This window comes from Nicotiana attenuata, unplaced genomic scaffold, assembly GCF_001879085.1.
Source record: "Nicotiana attenuata strain UT unplaced genomic scaffold, NIATTr2, whole genome shotgun sequence".
NCBI classification, from domain to species: domain Eukaryota; kingdom Viridiplantae; phylum Streptophyta; class Magnoliopsida; order Solanales; family Solanaceae; genus Nicotiana; species Nicotiana attenuata.
Window position 1 is genome coordinate 50242 of NW_017672639.1, and position 19451 is coordinate 69692.

At 41.8% G+C, this 19451-nt stretch overlaps 1 protein-coding gene across 1 annotated transcript; it reads left to right on the forward strand.

Moving 5' to 3' along the window:
* The first annotated feature begins 377 nt into the window (after nucleotides 1–377).
* LOC109213925 lies at nucleotides 378–968 on the forward strand. Its single transcript, XM_019377767.1, has one exon. It carries the CDS (start codon nucleotides 378–380, stop codon nucleotides 966–968), a length of 591 nt encoding a protein of 196 aa, XP_019233312.1.
* The last annotated feature ends 18483 nt before the right edge of the window (nucleotides 969–19451 follow it).

Sequence of the window (19451 nt, forward strand, 5' to 3'; positions counted from 1 at the left end):
ATTCCGAAAACCAATGCCCGAGGTAAGGTTAGCAAAATGGCAAATCCTGCTCACTGAGTTTGACATAACTTATGTCACCTGCACGGCGATGAAAGCCCAAGCCTTGGCGGATCATCTAGCTAAGAACCCGGTTGATGATGAATACCAACCCTTAAGTACTTACTTTCCGGACGAGGATGTAAACTCGGTTGAAGTAATCCCAGAGGACACCAATGCTCGGAAAATGTTCTTTGATGGAGCTGTAAATGCAAAAGGTGTCGAGATTGGAGCAATTTTGATATCGCCCACTGGCCAGCACTATCCGGCCAAAGCCCGACTTTTGTTTCTTCAGTACAAACAACAGCGCTGAATATGAATCCTGCATTATGGGCATGAATATGGCAGTTGATCTAGATGTGGAAGAATTGTCAATCATGGGAGATTCTGATTTGATCATTCGGCAAGCCCAAGGTGAATGGGAAACTCGAGACATTAAGATTATCCCATACAGGCAACATGTGAAAGATCTTAGAAAATGGTTTAAGTCCGTCGATTTTAGGTATATTACTCTATTCCACAACGAGTTAGCTGATGCATTAGCTACTTTGGCCTCAATGCTGCCGTATCCGGGCAATAGCCATATTGACCCGCTAGAAATCCAAATTCGAGAAAGGCATTGTTATTGTAATGCAACTGAAACAGAACCAGATTTTCAGCCATGGTATCATGATATCAAAAGGTTTTTGAAAACAAAGCAATATCCCGAGCAGGCCAGTGGAGATCAAAAAAGAACTATCAGAAGGCTTGCCAGCAGTTTCTTTTTGAGCGGAGAGGTCTTGTACAAAAGAACTCCAGATCTGAATCTTTTGAGGTGTGTAGATGCCCGAGAAGCTGAAAAGATCATGAACGAAATGCATTCGGGAGTATGTGGGCCTCACATGAACGGATATGTCCTTGTAAAGAAAATCCTTCGGGCAGGCTATTACTAGATGACCATGGAAAAAGATTGCTTCAGTTTTGTCCGAAAGTGCCATCATTGTTAGATACATGGTGACTTGATTCATGCACCGCCTTTAGAGTTGCATCCTAGTCCGCACCTTGGCCGTTCGTTGCCTAGGGTATGGATGTTATTGGGCCGATTGAACCGAAAACTTCAAATGGGCACAGATTCATCCTGGTTGCCATTAGTTATTTCACAAAGTTGGTTGAAGTAGTCACTTTCAAAGCCGTCACCAAGAAAGCGGTGGTGGACTTTGTGCACTCCAACATTATTTGTCGTTTTGGTATTCCTAAAATTATCATTACAAACAATGCTGCAAATATGACTATCCATTTGATGAGGGAGGTATGCGAACAATTTAAGATTACGCATCCTAACTCTACCCCTTATCGGCCCAAAGCTAATGGCGTTGTCGAAGTTGCAAACAAGAATATCAAGAAAATCCTCAAGAAAATGATTCAAAGTTCTAGACAATGGCATGAACAACTGCCTTTTTCGTTATTGGGATATCGCACAACCGTGCGCACCTCTGTTGGGGCCACTCCTTACTTATTGGTTTATGGCACTGAAGCCGTAATACCTACAGAAGTTGAGATGCCCTCTCTTCAGATTATTTTTGAAGCCAAGATCGAAGACGAGGAATGGGTCAAAACCCGTTTGGAACAGTTGACCATAATTGATTAAAAGTGGATGGCCGCAATTTGCCACGGGCAGTTGTATCAACAAAGAATGGCCCGAGCCTATAACAAGAAAGTGCGGCCTAGAAAATTTGAAGTGGGGCAACTCGTTCTGAGGCGTATTCTCCCACACCATGAAGAAGCCTAAGGAAAATTTGCTCCAAATTGGAAAGGTCAGTACATTATAAGAAGAGTGTTGGCAAAAGGAGCATTGTACTTGGGAGACATTGAAGGAAATGACCCCCAAGCAGCTGTCAATGCAGATGCAGTCAAAAGGTATTATGTTTGACCCTTTTATGCAGCTCTAATGCTCTTTGATTGGGATGACGAAGGCTTTTATTCCCGCTACCCAAGCACTACCAACCCTTGAAAACCCTTTGAGCCGGTTCCCTTTTTCTTTGATTACCCTCTTTGGAACCTGGAAGTTATTATGACAAAAAAAAGATGAAAAAACTGAAAAGAAAGAAAACAAAAGAAATAAAAAACAAAAATTGCTTGAACTATGTTCGACTTGATTTCGAAAGAATACGTAGGCAGCCTCTCTTTGGGGTTCAGTCACACCAAAACAAAAATCCAAATTTCCCCAAAGTTGAAACTGGGACAGAAATTACAATGATTCGGCGATAGTTTCGCCTGAAAGGTTCCAAAGTTGTAGTTCAATCCAAATTCCTTTACCCAAATCCCTTTCAAGTTTTTCTGATCGATTGGAAAAGATGTTCAAATTGGAGGATACAGTTACTTGGATCTGATACAACAAAATAAGAGAAATAAAATGAGTGAATCTTATCGGTGAAAACCCTCACGGGCACCGTAAGGCGATGGTAGGCAGATAACTTGAAAATGAGATAGTCTTGTTAGTGAAAACTCGCAAAGAGAACTATAAGGCGATGGTGAGAAGAGAAATGAGAGAGTTAAGCTGGTTAAAACCCGCAAAAGGCACAACTGATCAAAAAGAGGATCATACAGCCAATGGCATCGACACAGTCCTAGACAAGGTTTCTCGGTTTTGAGGCAAAGTTGTGATAACTCTCTGAGAGTCGGACAGTTTACACGGATCAGGCATCCAATCCAAAAGGCATGTCATGTTCATTGAAGTCCCCATGCATTCCAGATAAGTCCTTCTTTCCTTTCTCGAAAGGGACACCTCCTGTCTAAATTCATTGTCCGTTCCATTGTTTGTTTTTCTTTGAATCCCTTCCGGTCTAACTCTGTTCCAAACTAAGGCAAAGAAGGGATAGCAAGACTGATTTACAGGACTTTTTGTTTGATACAAGCTAATATTCAAGAGGCACCCAGCCTCGGCAGGAGCATCAAGTTAACCCCGACAGGCCATGGTGGCCGATGCTTCTATATCAGAACTCTTGGAAGGAGAAAGTCAAATTGAAGTGCCTATAAGGGCAAATGAAGTTGAAAAGGTTGAGTCCCATGTGGCTAACCGTCTCGGCAAGGTTTGAAAAGCCAAGGTATCCCAAATGCTCTGAAATTAAACTTAGAAGAAAGAAGCCAGAAATAAAAGGCCTACGAAGGCGAATAAAGTTGGAAAAGGTTAATTCCCACGCGACAAGCTGTTGCGACAAAGTTTTAGGAGCCAAAAGTTTCCCAATGCTCCGAAGTTAAAAATTGAAAGAAAAAACAAGTCAGAAGTGAAAGGCCTAAAAAGGCAAAATAAAGTCGAAAAAGGTTGAGTCCCATGCGACCAATTGTCATGGCAAAGTCTGGAAAAGCCAGAGGTTCTCCAGGGTCAGAAATGCAATCGGTATTCAGGAAACAACCAGTTGCAGTTGAAAGGGCCGAGATCGAGTGACTGAAACAATCAAGGCCACAAAACCAACCGCCATTTCAAACTGACAAATTGTTCTTTGTTTGAGAAACAAGAAATAGGTGTAATCCAAAGCAACCTTGCAAGAAGCAGGTGCAACCAAAAAGAAATCGCGCGGAGACTAAAATAGCTCTGCCACAACAACAACTCCAAAAAGGAAGTCTTCTCCAAACTCTTTCCAGTATTTTACTCATTCTCTTAACAAAAAGAAAATAAAGGAAGTTCAAATTCATGGTAGCATAGGGTCTCCACTCCCTAGCTGTGTTTTTTCAACATAGGGTCTCCACTCCCTAGTTGATTTTATTTTAGACATAGGGTCTCCACTCCTTAGTTGATTTTTATTTTTAGACATAGGGTCTCCACTCTCTAGTCGTTTTTCCAACATAGGGTCTCCACTCCCTAGTTGATGTTTTATTTCAGACATAGGGTCTTCACTCCCTAGTTGATGTTTTATTTTAGACATACGGTCTCCACTCCCTAGTCTATTTTCCAACATAGGGTCTCCACTCCCTAGTTGATGTTTTATTTCAGACATAGGGTCTCCACTCCCTAGTCTTCTTTTCCAACATAGGGTCTCCATTCCCTAGTTGATGCTTTTTTTAGACATAGGGTCTCCATTCCCTAGTCTTCTTTCCCAATATAGGGTCTCCACTCCCTAGTTGATTTTATTTTAGACACAGGGTCTCCAATCCTTAGTCTTCTGTTCCAACATAGGATCTCCACTCCCTAGTTGATGTTATTTTAGACATAGTGTCTCCACTCCCCAATCACGTTTCTAACATAGGGTCTCCATTCCCTAGTTGAAGTTATTTTAGACATAGGGTCTCCACTCCCTAGTCTCTTTTCCAACATAGGGTCTCCACTCCCTAGTTGAAGTTATTTTAAACATAGGGTCTCCACTCCCCAGTCTCTTTTCCAACATAGGGTCCCCACTCCCTAGTTGATTTTATTTTAGACATAGGGTCTCCACTCCCTAGTCGTTTTTCCAACATAGAGTCTCTACCCCCTAGTTGATTTTGTTTTAGACATAGGGTCTCTACTCCCTAGTCTCTTTTCCAACATATGGTCTCCACTTCCTTGTCTCTTTTCCAATATAGGGTCCCCACTCCCTAGATGAAGTTATTTTAGACATAGTATCTCCACTCCCTAGTCGCTTTTCCAACATAGGGTCTCCACTCCCTAGTTGATTTTATTTTAGACATAGGGTCTCCACTCCCAAGTCATTTTTCCGATATAGGATCTCCACTCCCTAGTTGCTTTCAATTTGGATATAGGATCTCCACTCCCTAATCTTTGTTTTCCCAAGGGTACACCAATCCCGACCTTTTATTTGATTTCAATAATGAAATAGTATAGAGTCTTGTTACAAATAACTCACGAAATTTTCCCAGTAAAAAACCGGGGCAGAAAAATTTCATTCGTTTGTTTTGATGTCTGAGCAGGTTTTGACCACGAGGCATAGGGTTCGAGATGACCAAAAGAAGAAGTCTCAATCCAGAATAAAGAAAAAAAAGAAAAGAAGTGAATCCATAATGTAGAAGCGGATGAAAAGATGCGGACTGCTCAAGGTATAACTGAAGCCACGAGCATTGCATGTCCCGTTTTGATCAGAAAAATCTGTAGAAGTATGAACTAGCACCTACAACTAGCAATTATCAAGATTCAGGTCAGAGTCTGCGTGAAGAACCATCCAAAACTCGAGATCAAGCTTCAGAAAACTTATAGATAGGAATCTTGTAACACATAGTTGATAGGCTTGTTTAGTTTCTTTTCATTTTGGTTTTGGTGTAATAAGGAGCTCAGCTGTAACGACCCGACCGGTCGTTTTGAGCTTTTGCACTTTGCTCGCCAGTTCTCGGGCATGACTAGCCCCGTGTGATGTATTACGACTTATGTAAATCGTCGATTTTGGTTTTCAGGGTAATAGGAACGGATTTGGAAGAACAGTTCTCAATTTGAAGCTTAAAAATTTGAAAGGTTGACCAAGTTTTGACTTGTTAGCATATGATCTCGGATTGGAATTTTTATGATTTGGTCAGCTCCGTTAGGTGATTTGCGACTTAGGAGCATGATCGGAATGTGTTTTGGAGGTCCGGAGTAGATTTATACTTGAATTGGCGAAATTGGAATTTGACGTTTTCCGGTTGATAGGTGAGATTTTGATATAGGGGTCGGAATGGAATTCCGGAAGTTGGAGTAGGTCCGTTGTGTCATTTGTGACGTGTGTGTAAAATTTCAGGTCATTCGGAGGTGGTTTGATAGACCTTTTGGTCAAAAGCGGAATTCGGAAGATTTTTGGAACCTTAGGCTTGAATCCGATGTTATTTGGTTGATTCGATGTTTTTTGAGGTGTTTTGGAGATTGGTGTAAGTTTTTTTAGTGGTATATGACTTGTTCGTGCTTTTGGTTGAGGTCCCGGGAGCCTCGGGGTGATTTCGGGTGGTTAACGGGTGATTTTGAGTTAGGTTTGACAGCTGAAGTTTTTTGTTGCTGTCATAACTGCACCTGCGGCTAGGGGACCGCAGGTGCGGACTCGCAGAAGCGGATATGGAGCCGCAGGTGCATCCTCAAGCGAAGTGAGAGAAGGCGCAGATGCGGGAGATGATCCGCACCTGCGGACCCGCAGATGCGGAGCCTGGGTCGCAGGTGCGAAAATGGGACTTAAGTGAGTAACCGCAGAAACGGTGCTTTGACCGCAGAAGCGGCAGCGCAGATGCGATCATTTAACCGCAGGTGCGGCTTTGCTGGGTCAGAATATATAAATTTCACCCTTCGCGATTTTGAGTGGGTTTTCACCATATTTCATTCGGGAGAAAGCGTTGGAGAGCTAATTGAAGGGAGAATTCAAGAATGCTTCTTAGAGGTAAGGTCCTAGGTCCCTAAACTCGTTTTTATGATGATTTTTAAGGTTGTAAGCTTGAATTATATGGGAAATCAGTAGCAAATTGATAGTTAGGGCTTGGAAATTTGAGACCTAAATCTAGGGATTTGATGGGTTATTTGTTGTCGGATTTTGATGTATTTGATATGTATGAAATCGTGAGAGTGTAAAAATTCCAGTTTTGTAAATTTTATCGGAATTCGAGACGTGGGCTCGGGGGTCGGGTTTGGTCAATTTCGGGATTCTTGATGTAAATTGGTTATTTTCGAGTGGGCTTTGTTTGCTTAGCATATTTTGATGGTATAGTACTGTTTTTGGCTAGATTTTGGGCATCCAGAAGCCGAGTCAAGAGGCAAAGGCATCGCGAGCTAGAGTTTGGGCCGGATAGAGGTAAGTAATGATTGTAAATACTGTCCTGAGGGTATGAAACCCCGAATTTCACATCATTGTGCTATTTTGAGGTGACACACACGCTAGGTGACGAGCGTGGGGTCGTGCACCGTTGGGGATTGTGACTTGGTCCATCCGGTACGACTATTAAGTCGCGTATTTTACTTGAAAACTATTTGATATTGTTATATTTTGGAAAATATTATTGTGTTTGGGGCTAAATGCCGTGTCTGGGCCTTGTACCGATTGTTTGGACCCTTCGGGGCTTTTACTACTGTTTTACCTCACTATTTTGGTTTAATGTTTACACTCTGTCATGCTATGTTCTTACTATTTTCATAACTCGGTTTTATTCACTCCCTTTGATTTCATAAATAATATTTTGAGCCGAGTACTTGTTTTTGCTGTCAGCCCGAGGGGCTTGAGTGAGATCTGATTGAGTGAGGCCAAGGGCCTGTGTTGTGAGGATATCATGGGATCGGGCTGCACGCCGCAGCATGTGATACTGATTTGTGATATATGAGAGGCCGAGGGCCTGATTTACTATGCCACGAGGTGGCTTGTGATTGATATGAGGCCGAGAGCCTGTTTGATTATGTCACGAGATGGCTTGTTATTGTGCTTTGGCTGTAAGGGCCCGTCCCGGAGTCTGTACATCCCCAGTGAGCGCGGGTCCCCAGTGTGAGTGACGTGATGTAGCCCGAGGGGCTGTTGCTGTTTCATATTGTTGCCCGAGGGGCTGTCCCTTATCCATGTTTTGCTCGAGGGGTGGTTCTTAATTCATGTTCTGCCCGAGGGGCTGATTACGAGTGATTGTTAGGTAGCCCGAGGGGCTGGTTCTGTTGATATTGTGCCCGAGGGGCTGTTTATGGTACATGTTTTGCCCGAGGGGCTGTTTATGTTTCTATCATTTTTACTCACTGTTTTTATCACTCGTTTGAAACTATTGGAAGATGTTTTAAAAAGGAAAGTGTTTTTTTTACTGAAACTGAGTTTGATTTACGAAATAAATTATTTCTGTACTGTTTTTAAATGTACTGTACTTGCTGTAGCGTTATGACGTGGTTTACGTGTTTTCTTACTGCTCAGCTTTCATTTACTTTTATTACTTACCGAGTTGGCGTACTCACATTACTCCCTGCACCTTGTGTGTAGATTCAGATATTTTTGAACCCGGTAGTGGGTGTTGATTGCTCCGTGACAGAGTCATTGGAGTTAGCAAGGTAGTTGCCCGAAGTTCGCAACACTGCTTTTCTCCCTCTTGTCTTCCTTAGACTGTATTTAGTATATTTTTAGACTCTTAGTTGTATCTAGACCTTAGTAGATGCTCGTGACTTGTGACACCCCGATGTCGGGCTTGTGTATTTATTTCACACTGTTCATTTAGATTTACATTATGAGATATTTGATTAATTAAAGGCTTAAAAATGATTGTTATTGATTAAATGGTTAATTCGGGAGTTGTGTCGGCTGGCCTAGTTTCACGATAGGCGCCATCACGACAGGGTCGGTTTTAGGGTCGTGACAAGTTGGTATCAGAGCTTAGGTTACATAGGTCTCACGAGTCATGAGCAGGTTTAGTAGAGTCTCGCGGATCGGTACGGAGACGTCTGTACTTATCCTCGGGAGGCTGCAGAACCTTTAGGAAATCCCACATTCTTGAATTCTTATCGTGCGACATTGATTCAGCTTGAAATATAACTCTTTGAACTCCTTCCACGCGTTCGTATGCGCACATGAGCGCTCGGTATCAGTTGTGCATCGACGGCTTGTGATTTTTCGAATTGAGGGGCGAGATGTGATTTCTGTGTGTTGATGTTTGTCCAGTCTAGAGGACTTGATGTCGGGCTTTGCTTGTAGCTTGAACACTGAGGTGTTGATTGTGTGAGCACATGCTTTTGGACTTATATATCCAATAGTGTCCCTATTAGTGGAAGTGATGGCTGGATGGCTATGTGATAAGCATGATGTGACTGCATGATGTGTTCATATGATTTAGATGTGATAAGAAGAGTCTACTTGAGGGTAGGAAGAACGATTTGGTGCTTGATTTTCATCTTAGTTTGATATGTAGCCTCGAGTTATGGGTGTGTTGAAGGATCTTTTCGTGTTGTCTAGTTGTGGAATGAAGTAAACTCCACGTCGTGGGGTAAGTTCAGATTTAGGAAGGGTAAGTGATCGAGTAATAGTATGATTATGGGGAAGTATGAAGAGATGTTAGTTTGAGGCAAAGCATGTGGGTTATCTCCTGCGGAGTGTTCTGAAGTTTGTGTGATCCTTTTTGCTGTTTGTTGGAAGACCTCTTGTACCAGTGAAATATAGGTGTTGCAATTTGAATTTGGATCGCTTAAAAGAGTGGGCTTAACTTTTACGAGGGTGAATGCGAGATTTGCAGAAGATTTGAAGTACTAGATGGTTTGTGCTGCACGAGCTTATGAAGGATTTAGTTTAAACTCACCACGATATTATGGCAGTAATAGTGTATATGAATTATGAGTTATTGTGTGTTTTGATCTATGGCTTTGAGCCAAGTGGGGGAGTCTGCAATTGGTTAGTTGATTGCACAGTTATGTGCTATGTTGGTTCCAGTTTGAGGCGTACTGGTGAATTAGTTATGGCTTACGGAGGTTGAGATCGAGGATGGCCCGAGTAAAGGAAATTTCAATAAAGGTTATGTTATGCTTTATGGGTGTATGAGAATCACGGAATGACTTGAGTTGTTATTGGTAAAGGATGTCGATGCATAGAATAGGAAGTTGCTTGGTTGCATTAAGGTGAGGTTACATTCTACGGTGTCGGAGTGCTATTGGAGCACAAGTCGTCCGGTCTGTTTGATCGGTCTAATTGCGATTTGAGTAGAGTGGATGACCCTCGAGAATGGTTCTAATGGGTTCAAGATTTTACATGTAATAATTGGAGATTTTCAGGTTGTATATTTCGCTAGAAACTGAGGTTTGTATTGGGGAGGGTGTCAAGACTTGTGGTATTTCTATATCATTATGAATTCTACACATCAGTATCTGGAAGGTGAAGGTAATGGCTTTAGATTCCAGGAAGTCTCGTCAGGGAAAGTATTTCGAATATGGTGCTTTTGGGGATATTTAAGAGAGTAGTCAACGGCTTATCAACCGTAGGACGGTGTGGCTTTATGCTTGGGTATCGTGTGGCGAGTCTGGGTCGAGGATTGTGGTGTTATAGCGAGAAGAAGTATCAAGTTGAAGGTAAATCAGAAGGAACTTGGATAGATGGGATAGCTTGGTAGTAGGCCGGGTCGGCACGGTAAGGATATGATTAGTTCTTTGGGTGCTTACGAGGTAATGAGTTTCTACAGGTGTTTCGCGGCAATGCTCTTGGGTTTTAGTGGCCTGCTAGCTTGGTTGAGTTAGAAGGATTCAGTCATGACGGCTTAGTTGTGTGCAAATGGAATTCGGAGAGTTCTTGATGGTTTCTACCACGGTTAGAGATGTATATTTTCTACGAGCGTGAGGAGCATGGGATGTATAGTGATTTTCTTCTAGATGGGATCACTGGAAAGTTCTTGGCTAGTTGAGTACGTAGTTGCTTGTGGCTCGGAATAGATATGAAGTTCTCATATTTATCCTAGAATGTTATGGTATATGCGGTATGTTGTGTGTAGGATTGAGATTTGCATGTGTAAGGTCACGGTTCAGTTTTGAAAGGAAGGTCACAAATTCTTAGGTAGCATGGACTGTTTCAGATGACTAGATAAATGAGATCACTGATTGGTGTGGCTTGATGAGGGTATACATTTTAGGAAGGGCGATGTGTTTGAGTGGAGGATACTTCATTAGTATTGCGGCACTCTCTTGTTGGATCGACTGCTGATATTCGAGTTTGCTTGGTGGCACAGAATAATTATAGGAGTACCTCTCATGGAATGATTGGGTATTAGAGGTGTATTGTATATTCGGACGGTGGAGTTGGGATCGGATATGGTGATTCGCGTGCTGTATGGATTTGGAGACTGGGAGTCCTCATAAACAGGTTAGGTCGTGGTTGTGGACCGCGTATATCGATCTTATGTGGTAACTATTGGAGGTTTGGAGACCCGAGTGGATCCTTGTTGCTTAGTATGCTAGATTTTGGTGTGATATTGGGTATGGACTGGTTGTCTCCGTGTCGTGTTATTCTGGGCTGTTGTGCTAGGACAGCGACGTTGGCTATGCTGGGAATGCCACGGATTGAGTGGCGAGGTTCGACGGATTATGTTCCCAGTAGGGTGGTTTCATTTTTGAAGACCCGGCGGATGGCTTGGAAGGGTTGTATTTCTTATTTGGCCTTCGTGATGGATGTCAGTGCAGAGACTCCTACCATTGATTCAGTTCCAGTGGTGAGGGATATTCCGAATGTATTTCCGGCTGCCGCGCATGTCGTCGGACAGGGTTGTTGATTTCGGTATTGATTTGGTGCCGGGCACCATATTGTATGGCACCGGCGGAGTTAAAGGAGTTGAAAGAGCATCTTGAGGAACTCCTTGATAAGGGGTTCATTGGTAGGCAAATAGGGATGTGTGTTCTACATCGAGTCGGCTTGGTTGACTCCGAGTTGTATTATTGAGGGATGTGTTGATTCGATTGTTATTGAGCTTATTAGTGATCTGGGGAGATCTATGAGTTACCTTTCCGTGTTGCGAGGTGTTAGGATTTGTTGGTTATAGGCACATGTGGTGCGGTTTTATTAGGTCTCTCAGTGGGATTCGAGCGGGAAGAGTATTGGGTATTGCTCGGCGGATGGCGTAACGGTTGTGTCCTTTAGGGTTTGTGTAATGTTATGTCAATTGTTTCGCCGTGGTTATGATGATTTGCTTTGGTTCTAGACATCAAATTGCGCGTGGTTGTCGATTTTGAGCGTAGTAACTTGAGGTGTTTCATGTGGACCAGTGTTTGGATAGGGTCGCGCATTACAGCGAAGTTATGTGGAGGTATGAGCCTTCGGGTTAGATTCGTGTGTTCTGTTTCTACGATGTGTGACGGGTTCTCAGCATTGTGTGTGGTAGTACTGGTGAGCTTGCGGTACAACTCTCTTATTTGAGTCATTTTTCATGATTTGAGTACGTTTGGATTGTTGCTTATTGGTGCGCGGATTGCACGAGTTGTGGCTTTAGATTGTATTGATGTGTTATTTCACCAGAGTAGTTGGGTTGGATTAGATGAGATCGTTGGGATCTAGAATGAATACAAACGGATTCGGTTTCAGCGTGTTGGAAGGATAATATCGATGTTCGGCTCAGAAATTTGCTATGGTCCTTGCCAAAGGAGAAGTGGCTTCACGAATGGTTGATCTGAGGAATGGTTATGACTTTCTACGTGTTTCATTTATCATTGGCAGTATACGGAAGTGTTGGAATGAGGCTTTATTTGATAAGAGGTTTATTATCGTTATTCGGTTGTTCTGAGCAACTGCTGTGATCAGAAGTTATCGCTACGAGAGTTTGAGCTATGTGGTATATCATGTAATTGCACCTGAGGCTGCAGGTATGGCTTGTTACAGCTGGTTCGGGCTTATTCAGAGTATAGATGTGAGATTCTGATCTTGTAGATGATTTCATAAGTGGAAATGTGGTTCTAAGGTTTATGGGCTAGGTTGGATTGCCAAATTTCAGTTACATTGTGTTATCGGACCTATATGAGATAGGGTGACGTGGGATCATCCCCGGGTATGTGCATGGTAAGGTTACACAGTGATTTGATGGGTTTCAGAACAACTCTGGGCACGTTCGAGGACGAACGTATGTTTAAGTGGGGGAGGATGTAACGACCCGACTGGTCGTTTTGAGCTTTTGCACTTCGCTCGCCAGTTCTCGGGCATGACTAGCCCCGTGTGATGTATTATGACTTATGTAAATTGTCGGTTTTGGTTTTCAGGGTAATCGGAACGGATTTGGAAGAACAGTTCTCAATTTGAAGCTTAAAAATTTGAAAGGTTGACCAAGTTATGACTTGTTAGCATATGATCTCAGATTGGAATTTTTATGATTTGGTTAGCTCTGTTAGGTGATTTGGGACTTAGGAGCATGATCGAAATGTGTTTTGGAGGTCCGGAATAGATTTAGGCTTGAATTGGCGAAATTGGAATTTTGGCATTTTCCGGTTGATAGGTGAGATTTTGATATAAGGGTCGGAATGGAATTCCGGAAGTTGGAGTAGGTCCGTTGTGTCATTTGTGACGTGTGTGTAAAACATCAGGTCATTCGGAGGTGGTTTGATAGACCTTTTGATCAAAAGCGGAATTCGTAAGATTTTTGGAACCTTAGGCTTGAATCCGATGTTATTTGGTTGATTCGATGTTGTTTGAGGTGTTTTGGAGATTGGTGTAAGTTTGTTTAGTAGTACATGACTTGTTCGTGCTTTTGGTTGAGGTCCCGGGGGCCTCGGGGTGATTTCGGGTGGTTAACGGGTGATTTTGAGTTGGGTTTGACAGCTGAAGTTTTCTGTTGCTGTCATAACCACACCTGCGGCTAGGGGACCGCAGGTGCGGACTCGCAGAAGAGGATATGGAGCCGCAGGTGCGGCCTCAGGCGAAGTGAGAGAAGGCGCAGATGCGGGAGATGATCGCACCTGTGGGCCCGCAGATGCGGAGCCTGGGTCGCAGGTGCGAAAATGGGACTTAAGTGAGTAACCGCAGAAATGGTGCTTTGACCGCAGAAGCGGTAGCGCAGATGCGACCATTTAACCGCAGGTGCGGTTTTGCTGGGTCAGAATATATAAATTTCACCCTTCGCAATTTTGAGTGGGTTTTCACCATATTTCATTCGGGAAAAAGCTTTGGAGAGCTAATTGAAGGGAGAATTCAAGAGGGCTTTTTAGAGGTAAGGTCCTTGGTCCCTAAACTCCTTTTTATGATGATCTTTAAGGTTGTAAGCTTGAATTATATGGGAAAATCAGTAGCAAATTGGAAGTTAGGGCTTGGAAATTGGAGACCTAAATCTAGGGATTTGAGGGGTCATTTGTGATCGGATTTTGATGTATTTGATATGTATGAACTCGTGAGAGTGTAAGGATTCCAGTTTTGTAAATTTTATCGGAATCCGAGATGTGGGCCCGGGGTCGGGTTTGGTCAATTTCGGGATTCTTGATGTAAATTGGTTATTTTCATGTGGGCTTTGTTCCCTTAGCATATTTTGATGGAATGGTACTGTTTTTGGCTAGATTGTAGCATCCGGAGGCCGAGTCGAGAGGCAAAGGCATTGCGAACTAGAGTTTGGGCCGGATAGAGGTAAGTAATGATTGTAAATACTGTCCTGAGGGTATGAAACCCCGGATTTCACATTGTTGTGCTATTTTGAGGTGACACACACGCTAGGTGACGAGCGTGGGGTCGTGCACCGTTGGGGATTGTGACTTGGTCCATCCCGTACGACTATTAAGTCGCGTATTTTACATGAAAACTATTTGATATTGTTATTTTGGAAAATATTATTGTGTTTGGGGCTAAATGTCGTGTCTGGGCCTTGTGCCGATTGTTTGGACCCTTCGGGGCTTTTACTACTGTTTTACCTCACTGTTTTGGTTTAATGTTTACACTCAGTCATGCTATGTTCTTACTGTTTTCATAACTCAGTTTATTCACTCCCTTTGATTTCATAAATAATATTTTGAGCCGAGTACTTGTTTTTGCTGTCAGCCCGAGGGGCTTGAGTGAGATCTGACTGAGTGAGGCCAAGGGCCTGTGTTGTGAGGATATCTTGGGATCGGGCTGCGCGCCGTAGCATGTGGTACTGATTTGTGATATATGAGAGGCCGAGGGCCTGATTTATTATGCCACGAGGTGGCTTGTGATTGATATGAGGCCGAGAGCCTGTTTGATTATTCCACGAGATGGCTTGTTATTGCGCTTGGGCCGTAAGGGGCCCCTCCCGGAGTCTGTACACACCCATTGAGCGCGGGTACCCAGTGTGAGTGATGTGATGTAGCTCGAGGGGCTGTTGTTATTTCATATTGTTGCCCGAGGGGCTGTCCTTGATCCATGTTTTGCCCGAGGGGCGGTTCTTGATTTATGTTATGCCCGAGGAGCTGATTATGAGTGATTGTGAGGTAGCCCGAGGGGCTTGTTCTGTTGATATTGGGCCCGAGGGGCGGTTTATGGTACATGTTTTTCCCGAGGGGCTGTATACGTTTCTATCATTTTTACTCACTGTTTTTATCACTCGTTTGAAACTATTGGAAGATGTTTTAAAAAGGAAAGGTTTTTTTTTACTGAAACTGAGTTTGATTTACGAAATAAATAATTTCTGTACTGTTTAGGAAATGTACTATATTTGCTGTAGCGTTATGACGTGGTTTACGTGATTTCTTACTGCTCAGCTTTCATTTACTTTTATTACTTACCGAGTTGACGTACTCACATTACTCCCTGCACCTTGTGTGCAGATTTAGGTATTTCTGAACCCGGTAGTGGGTGTTGATTGCTCAGTGGCAGAGTCATTGGAGTTAGCAAGGTAGTTGCCCGACGTTCGCAGCACTGCTTTTCTCCCTCTTGTCTTCCTTAGACTGTATTTAGTACATTTTTAGACTCTTAGTTGTATCCAGACCTTAGTAGATGCTCGTGACTTGTGACACCCCGATGTCGGACTTGTGTATTTATTCCGCACTGTTCATTTAGACTTATGTTATGAGATATTTGATTAATTAAAGGCTTAAAATGATTGTTATTGATTAAATGATTAATTCGAGAGTTGTGTCGGCTGGCCTAGTTTCACGATAGGCGCCATCACGACCGAGTCAGTTTTAGGGTCGTGACTTCAGCAAGCAGCAGCAGCAGCAACGGCAGTGAAATCACAGCTTTTCCGGTAGTCCCGGCTACCAAAATTTCTAGAACTACACTAACCTGATTCCTTTATAGCCAAGGATATGTAGGCAAACTCCAAAGCAAGGTTCGGTCAGACTTTTCAAAAGGCTTCCCATGGAGTGTCCGACGGGCAAAAATTACTCGTGATAGCTCACTTTATCTTTGCCCGAAAACTCTTCATGTTTTCGAGCAAAGAGGGGCAGCTGTGAGCATGTAATTTTTGCCCTACGAAAATACTCCTATAAAATCCACAATAAATAAATTTTTAATTGTTTTTGATTTTTAATAGAATTTTAGCAATTCATTTTTTATTGTTTGTTTGCATTTAATTGCATTTTTGGTGCATATTTAATAACTTAAAACTATAGAAAACATCATAAAAGGTTTTTTAAATCTTCATTTCGTGACATTTTAGGAATTAATTGATAGAATTAATACATGAAAATTTTAAAATATACTTTTGTATTGTTACATGAATTTTTTTAAAATAGGTCATTAGCTTATTTTTGCAAATTAGTAAAAATTAGAAGTGTTGAATAAAATTGGTTACTTTTGAAATTAAAAGAAAGAAGACAAAGGAGGCTATTTCTTGTTTGGACCCAAAATTTGGGCTTTGTTTTTGGCCCATGTTTGTTAAGAACTCGCCCAGTCCACCCTCATACCCAGTTCAGATTCTTCAGTATTTGAAACAATTAAAACGACGTAGTATGATTGTGAAACTGCGTCATATTGGGTCATAAAATGGTTAATCTAATCTCAGCTTTTCATTTCCTATGATCCAATGGCTCTAAACTAATCTCCCTTTTCCTTATTATTGCCTGAATCCCCCCTACCCCCCCCCCCCCCCAAAGAACTCTCTCAAACGATCTTTTTCCACTCTCTCATATCCCTCCTCCATACGCTGTCTTTCACCACTGTCTATTGCCGCCAGAAATCACCCACGGCGGCGGCCAATCACCAATCGGTCTCAATTCTTCACCAGATACTCCATAACCCCTCCTCAACCTGAACCCTTTATCCGTTTCCTTTCAATCCGTCTCAAACACGACCAATAATAGATATGAAATTTCCCACACCCCCCCCCCCCTCCTCCAAAAAGAGGAGCTTGAATTTGATTTTCCTTGTTTCATCCTTAAGAGATGACTCGCTTGGATTCGAAACCGACACTGACCGATTTCTCTTGATGAGTGCAATCCATCGATGTTGGTTTTGATTCATTCCGAAATTTTCAAGAATCCGGTCAACTCGTCGTCGGCAGGTGTGAAATTCGATATTTCTATGTCCTTGCATCTCTGTCTTAATGGATAATTCATTTCTCTCCTTAGTTCCCTGTTAGGTACTTATTGATTGTTGGTTTAACCTAGGTTTGATTGTTAATTTGAATTATGTTGAATGATTACATATTTAGGTTAACAGTCGTGTGCTTGTTGGTATAATTGTATGTTGATTTGTTTCGAATTTTGGTATTGTTCATTTTGAGTTTGGGACTCAATTGATTTGTCCGTTTGATTCAGCTCGAAGTTGGGCCTGTTTGTATGATAGGCAGGCCCACTAATTCAGTTGTTTGTTTTATCAAATGAGAACTGGGGGGGTCTTTGGATCAGAGTCACATGAATCAAGCCCAGAATCAAGTTTCAGAGTCACATGCCTAAGTTTGTGTCTTTGGTTATGTTTGACTCCCAGATTTGCCTATGTTTTCTTTTGGATTGTTTATTTATCTCGAAAGTGTAAGTCAAAGCTGCCTGTTTACTTTGATGCTATCTTCTGCTGATTTACTGCTGGGCCAACTAAATAATTAGTTTGCTTAAACTACTAAAAATTAGTTATCATCTAATTTGGGGTTATTTTGTTGTTGTCTAATTAGCTGATCATAGCCTAAATGGTTTGGCCAATGTTGAGGTATGTTCAGTCTTTGAGTTTGATCACCAGTTCAAACTTACTGATTGAAGTTTCCAGGAGATGAGATGGTGATCTTGGGTAATATCCTGGAAAGCTTGCAAGCTATAGTGGATGGATTTGGAGGTCTATAGCATATAAAGTCCCGATATTAGCAACAATTGTGTTTGTAATCACCAGAAGTTCCTACTCCAATACATTAATTTGAAGTAATAGGGGAAATCCATCTTTGTATAAGTATTCTGATTCATGTTTTGAGATTGTAGTATTGGAGAAATAATTAGTTTCAGCATTTCAAGTATTTTATATGAATTCTGGTGGTAAAATTGATAAAACAGTTGTTGATCTTGTTAGATTTGTGTGATGATCGAAATTAGGTTTGGTTCGTTGTTTTACTCTATTTGTGAACTTGGGCTAATAGGAAATATAGGATATTGATTTGAGGTATCTCATTTGAGTTGATTGGGCCAAATGAATCCTGTTGTGGCCCAAAATATTAAAATGTAGATGGATCCTTCATTTCTTTCTACCAATGGTCACCACATTGTCATTGTGCAGCTGTTCAACACTAATCTATGTATAGTTTTCTTTGTTTTTTTTACGTTCATTTTGAAATTAAGATGCAAGCAAAATCCAGTTGTTGAAATTAAGATGCATGCGATTTAGTTTCTTTCATTATTAGTTTGTTGGCAAATCTTGAAATTAGTTGTGCATCGCAGAATACCGAGCTGGTCGTTAATTTTGCTTTCTGTTTTATGTGAAATTGTATCAACATATGATCAATTAACATATATTTACACATTGAGAGAGAGAGATCTGTCAATCCAAATAGCTAAGATACTGCATGAATCCCAAGCACCTTGTTACCCATAATTAGTGGCCTTCCAACAAATCTCAAAGGTAGTTTAGGAGAATAATTCATAAATATCGTTGTTTTGCTTTAGGCGCGATTAATAATAAATCATCGTGACTATGGGTACGGCTCCCGTGGCATAGTTATGATACATAATCCCCATCAGAGTGTGCGTTTCACGTGACTCAACCATAACTTCAAATAATAATAAAAAATAACATGCTGTAAATCACGGTGCGTTTCACGTGACGCGATTTGCAATGTGTTAAAAAACAGTAAGTGCGCCCCATCGCGACTTATTTAAACAAATTCCATAAACACTAAAAGCGTTTAATAAATACTAAAAGCGGTCAAAAAGTAAAAATGCACAATAGGTTTCAAATATGTATTAAATCGGATAATTATGCCAATTATTACAGTTGAGCGACCGTGCTAAAACCACGAAACTTGGGAATGCCTAACACCTTCTCCCGGGTTAACAGAATTCCTTACCCGGTATTCTAGTTTTCGCAGACTTTAAATGGAGTCAAATTTCATCGATTTCGGATTTAAATAAACTGGTGACTTGGGACACCATGAATTATTCCAAGTGGCGACTCTAAATTAAATAAATAATCCCAGATTTCCCCTATCCCCTCGGGAAAAAGGAGGTGTGATAGCTCTGGCGACTCTACTGGAGACAAGAACCCAGAATCTCTGGTTCAGGATTCAGAATTCGAGCTTAGAATAACTGTTATAGTTGGCTTTGTTTATTATCTGATTTTCTACGTATTTGAGCTTAATGTGCTAAATACCGCTTTTTATTGCTTTTATATTGCTTGAACTGTATATAAAACTGTTACGAAATCTTTCTTCTCTCTGAGTCTTCTAAATCTTCTAGGAAGCGTGCGCTTCACGTGGCTTCTTTTTTTTTAGAGTCATACCCCTAATTTTAGAACGAGGATCGGACAAGTTCCATAGCCGGTGAAGCTTCTATATTCCCGGTACGCTGCCCCCTCTCGGCTCGAGTTGTCCGCTCGGGTAAGCCATATCTAGAACACACCCCCAGGGTTTTAAACCTAGAATAACATAGCCTCATAGCGGACCCCTAGTAGGAACGTTTGTTTGCATCACGTGCAGTTGACTTTGGAGACTCAACACAGGGGTTG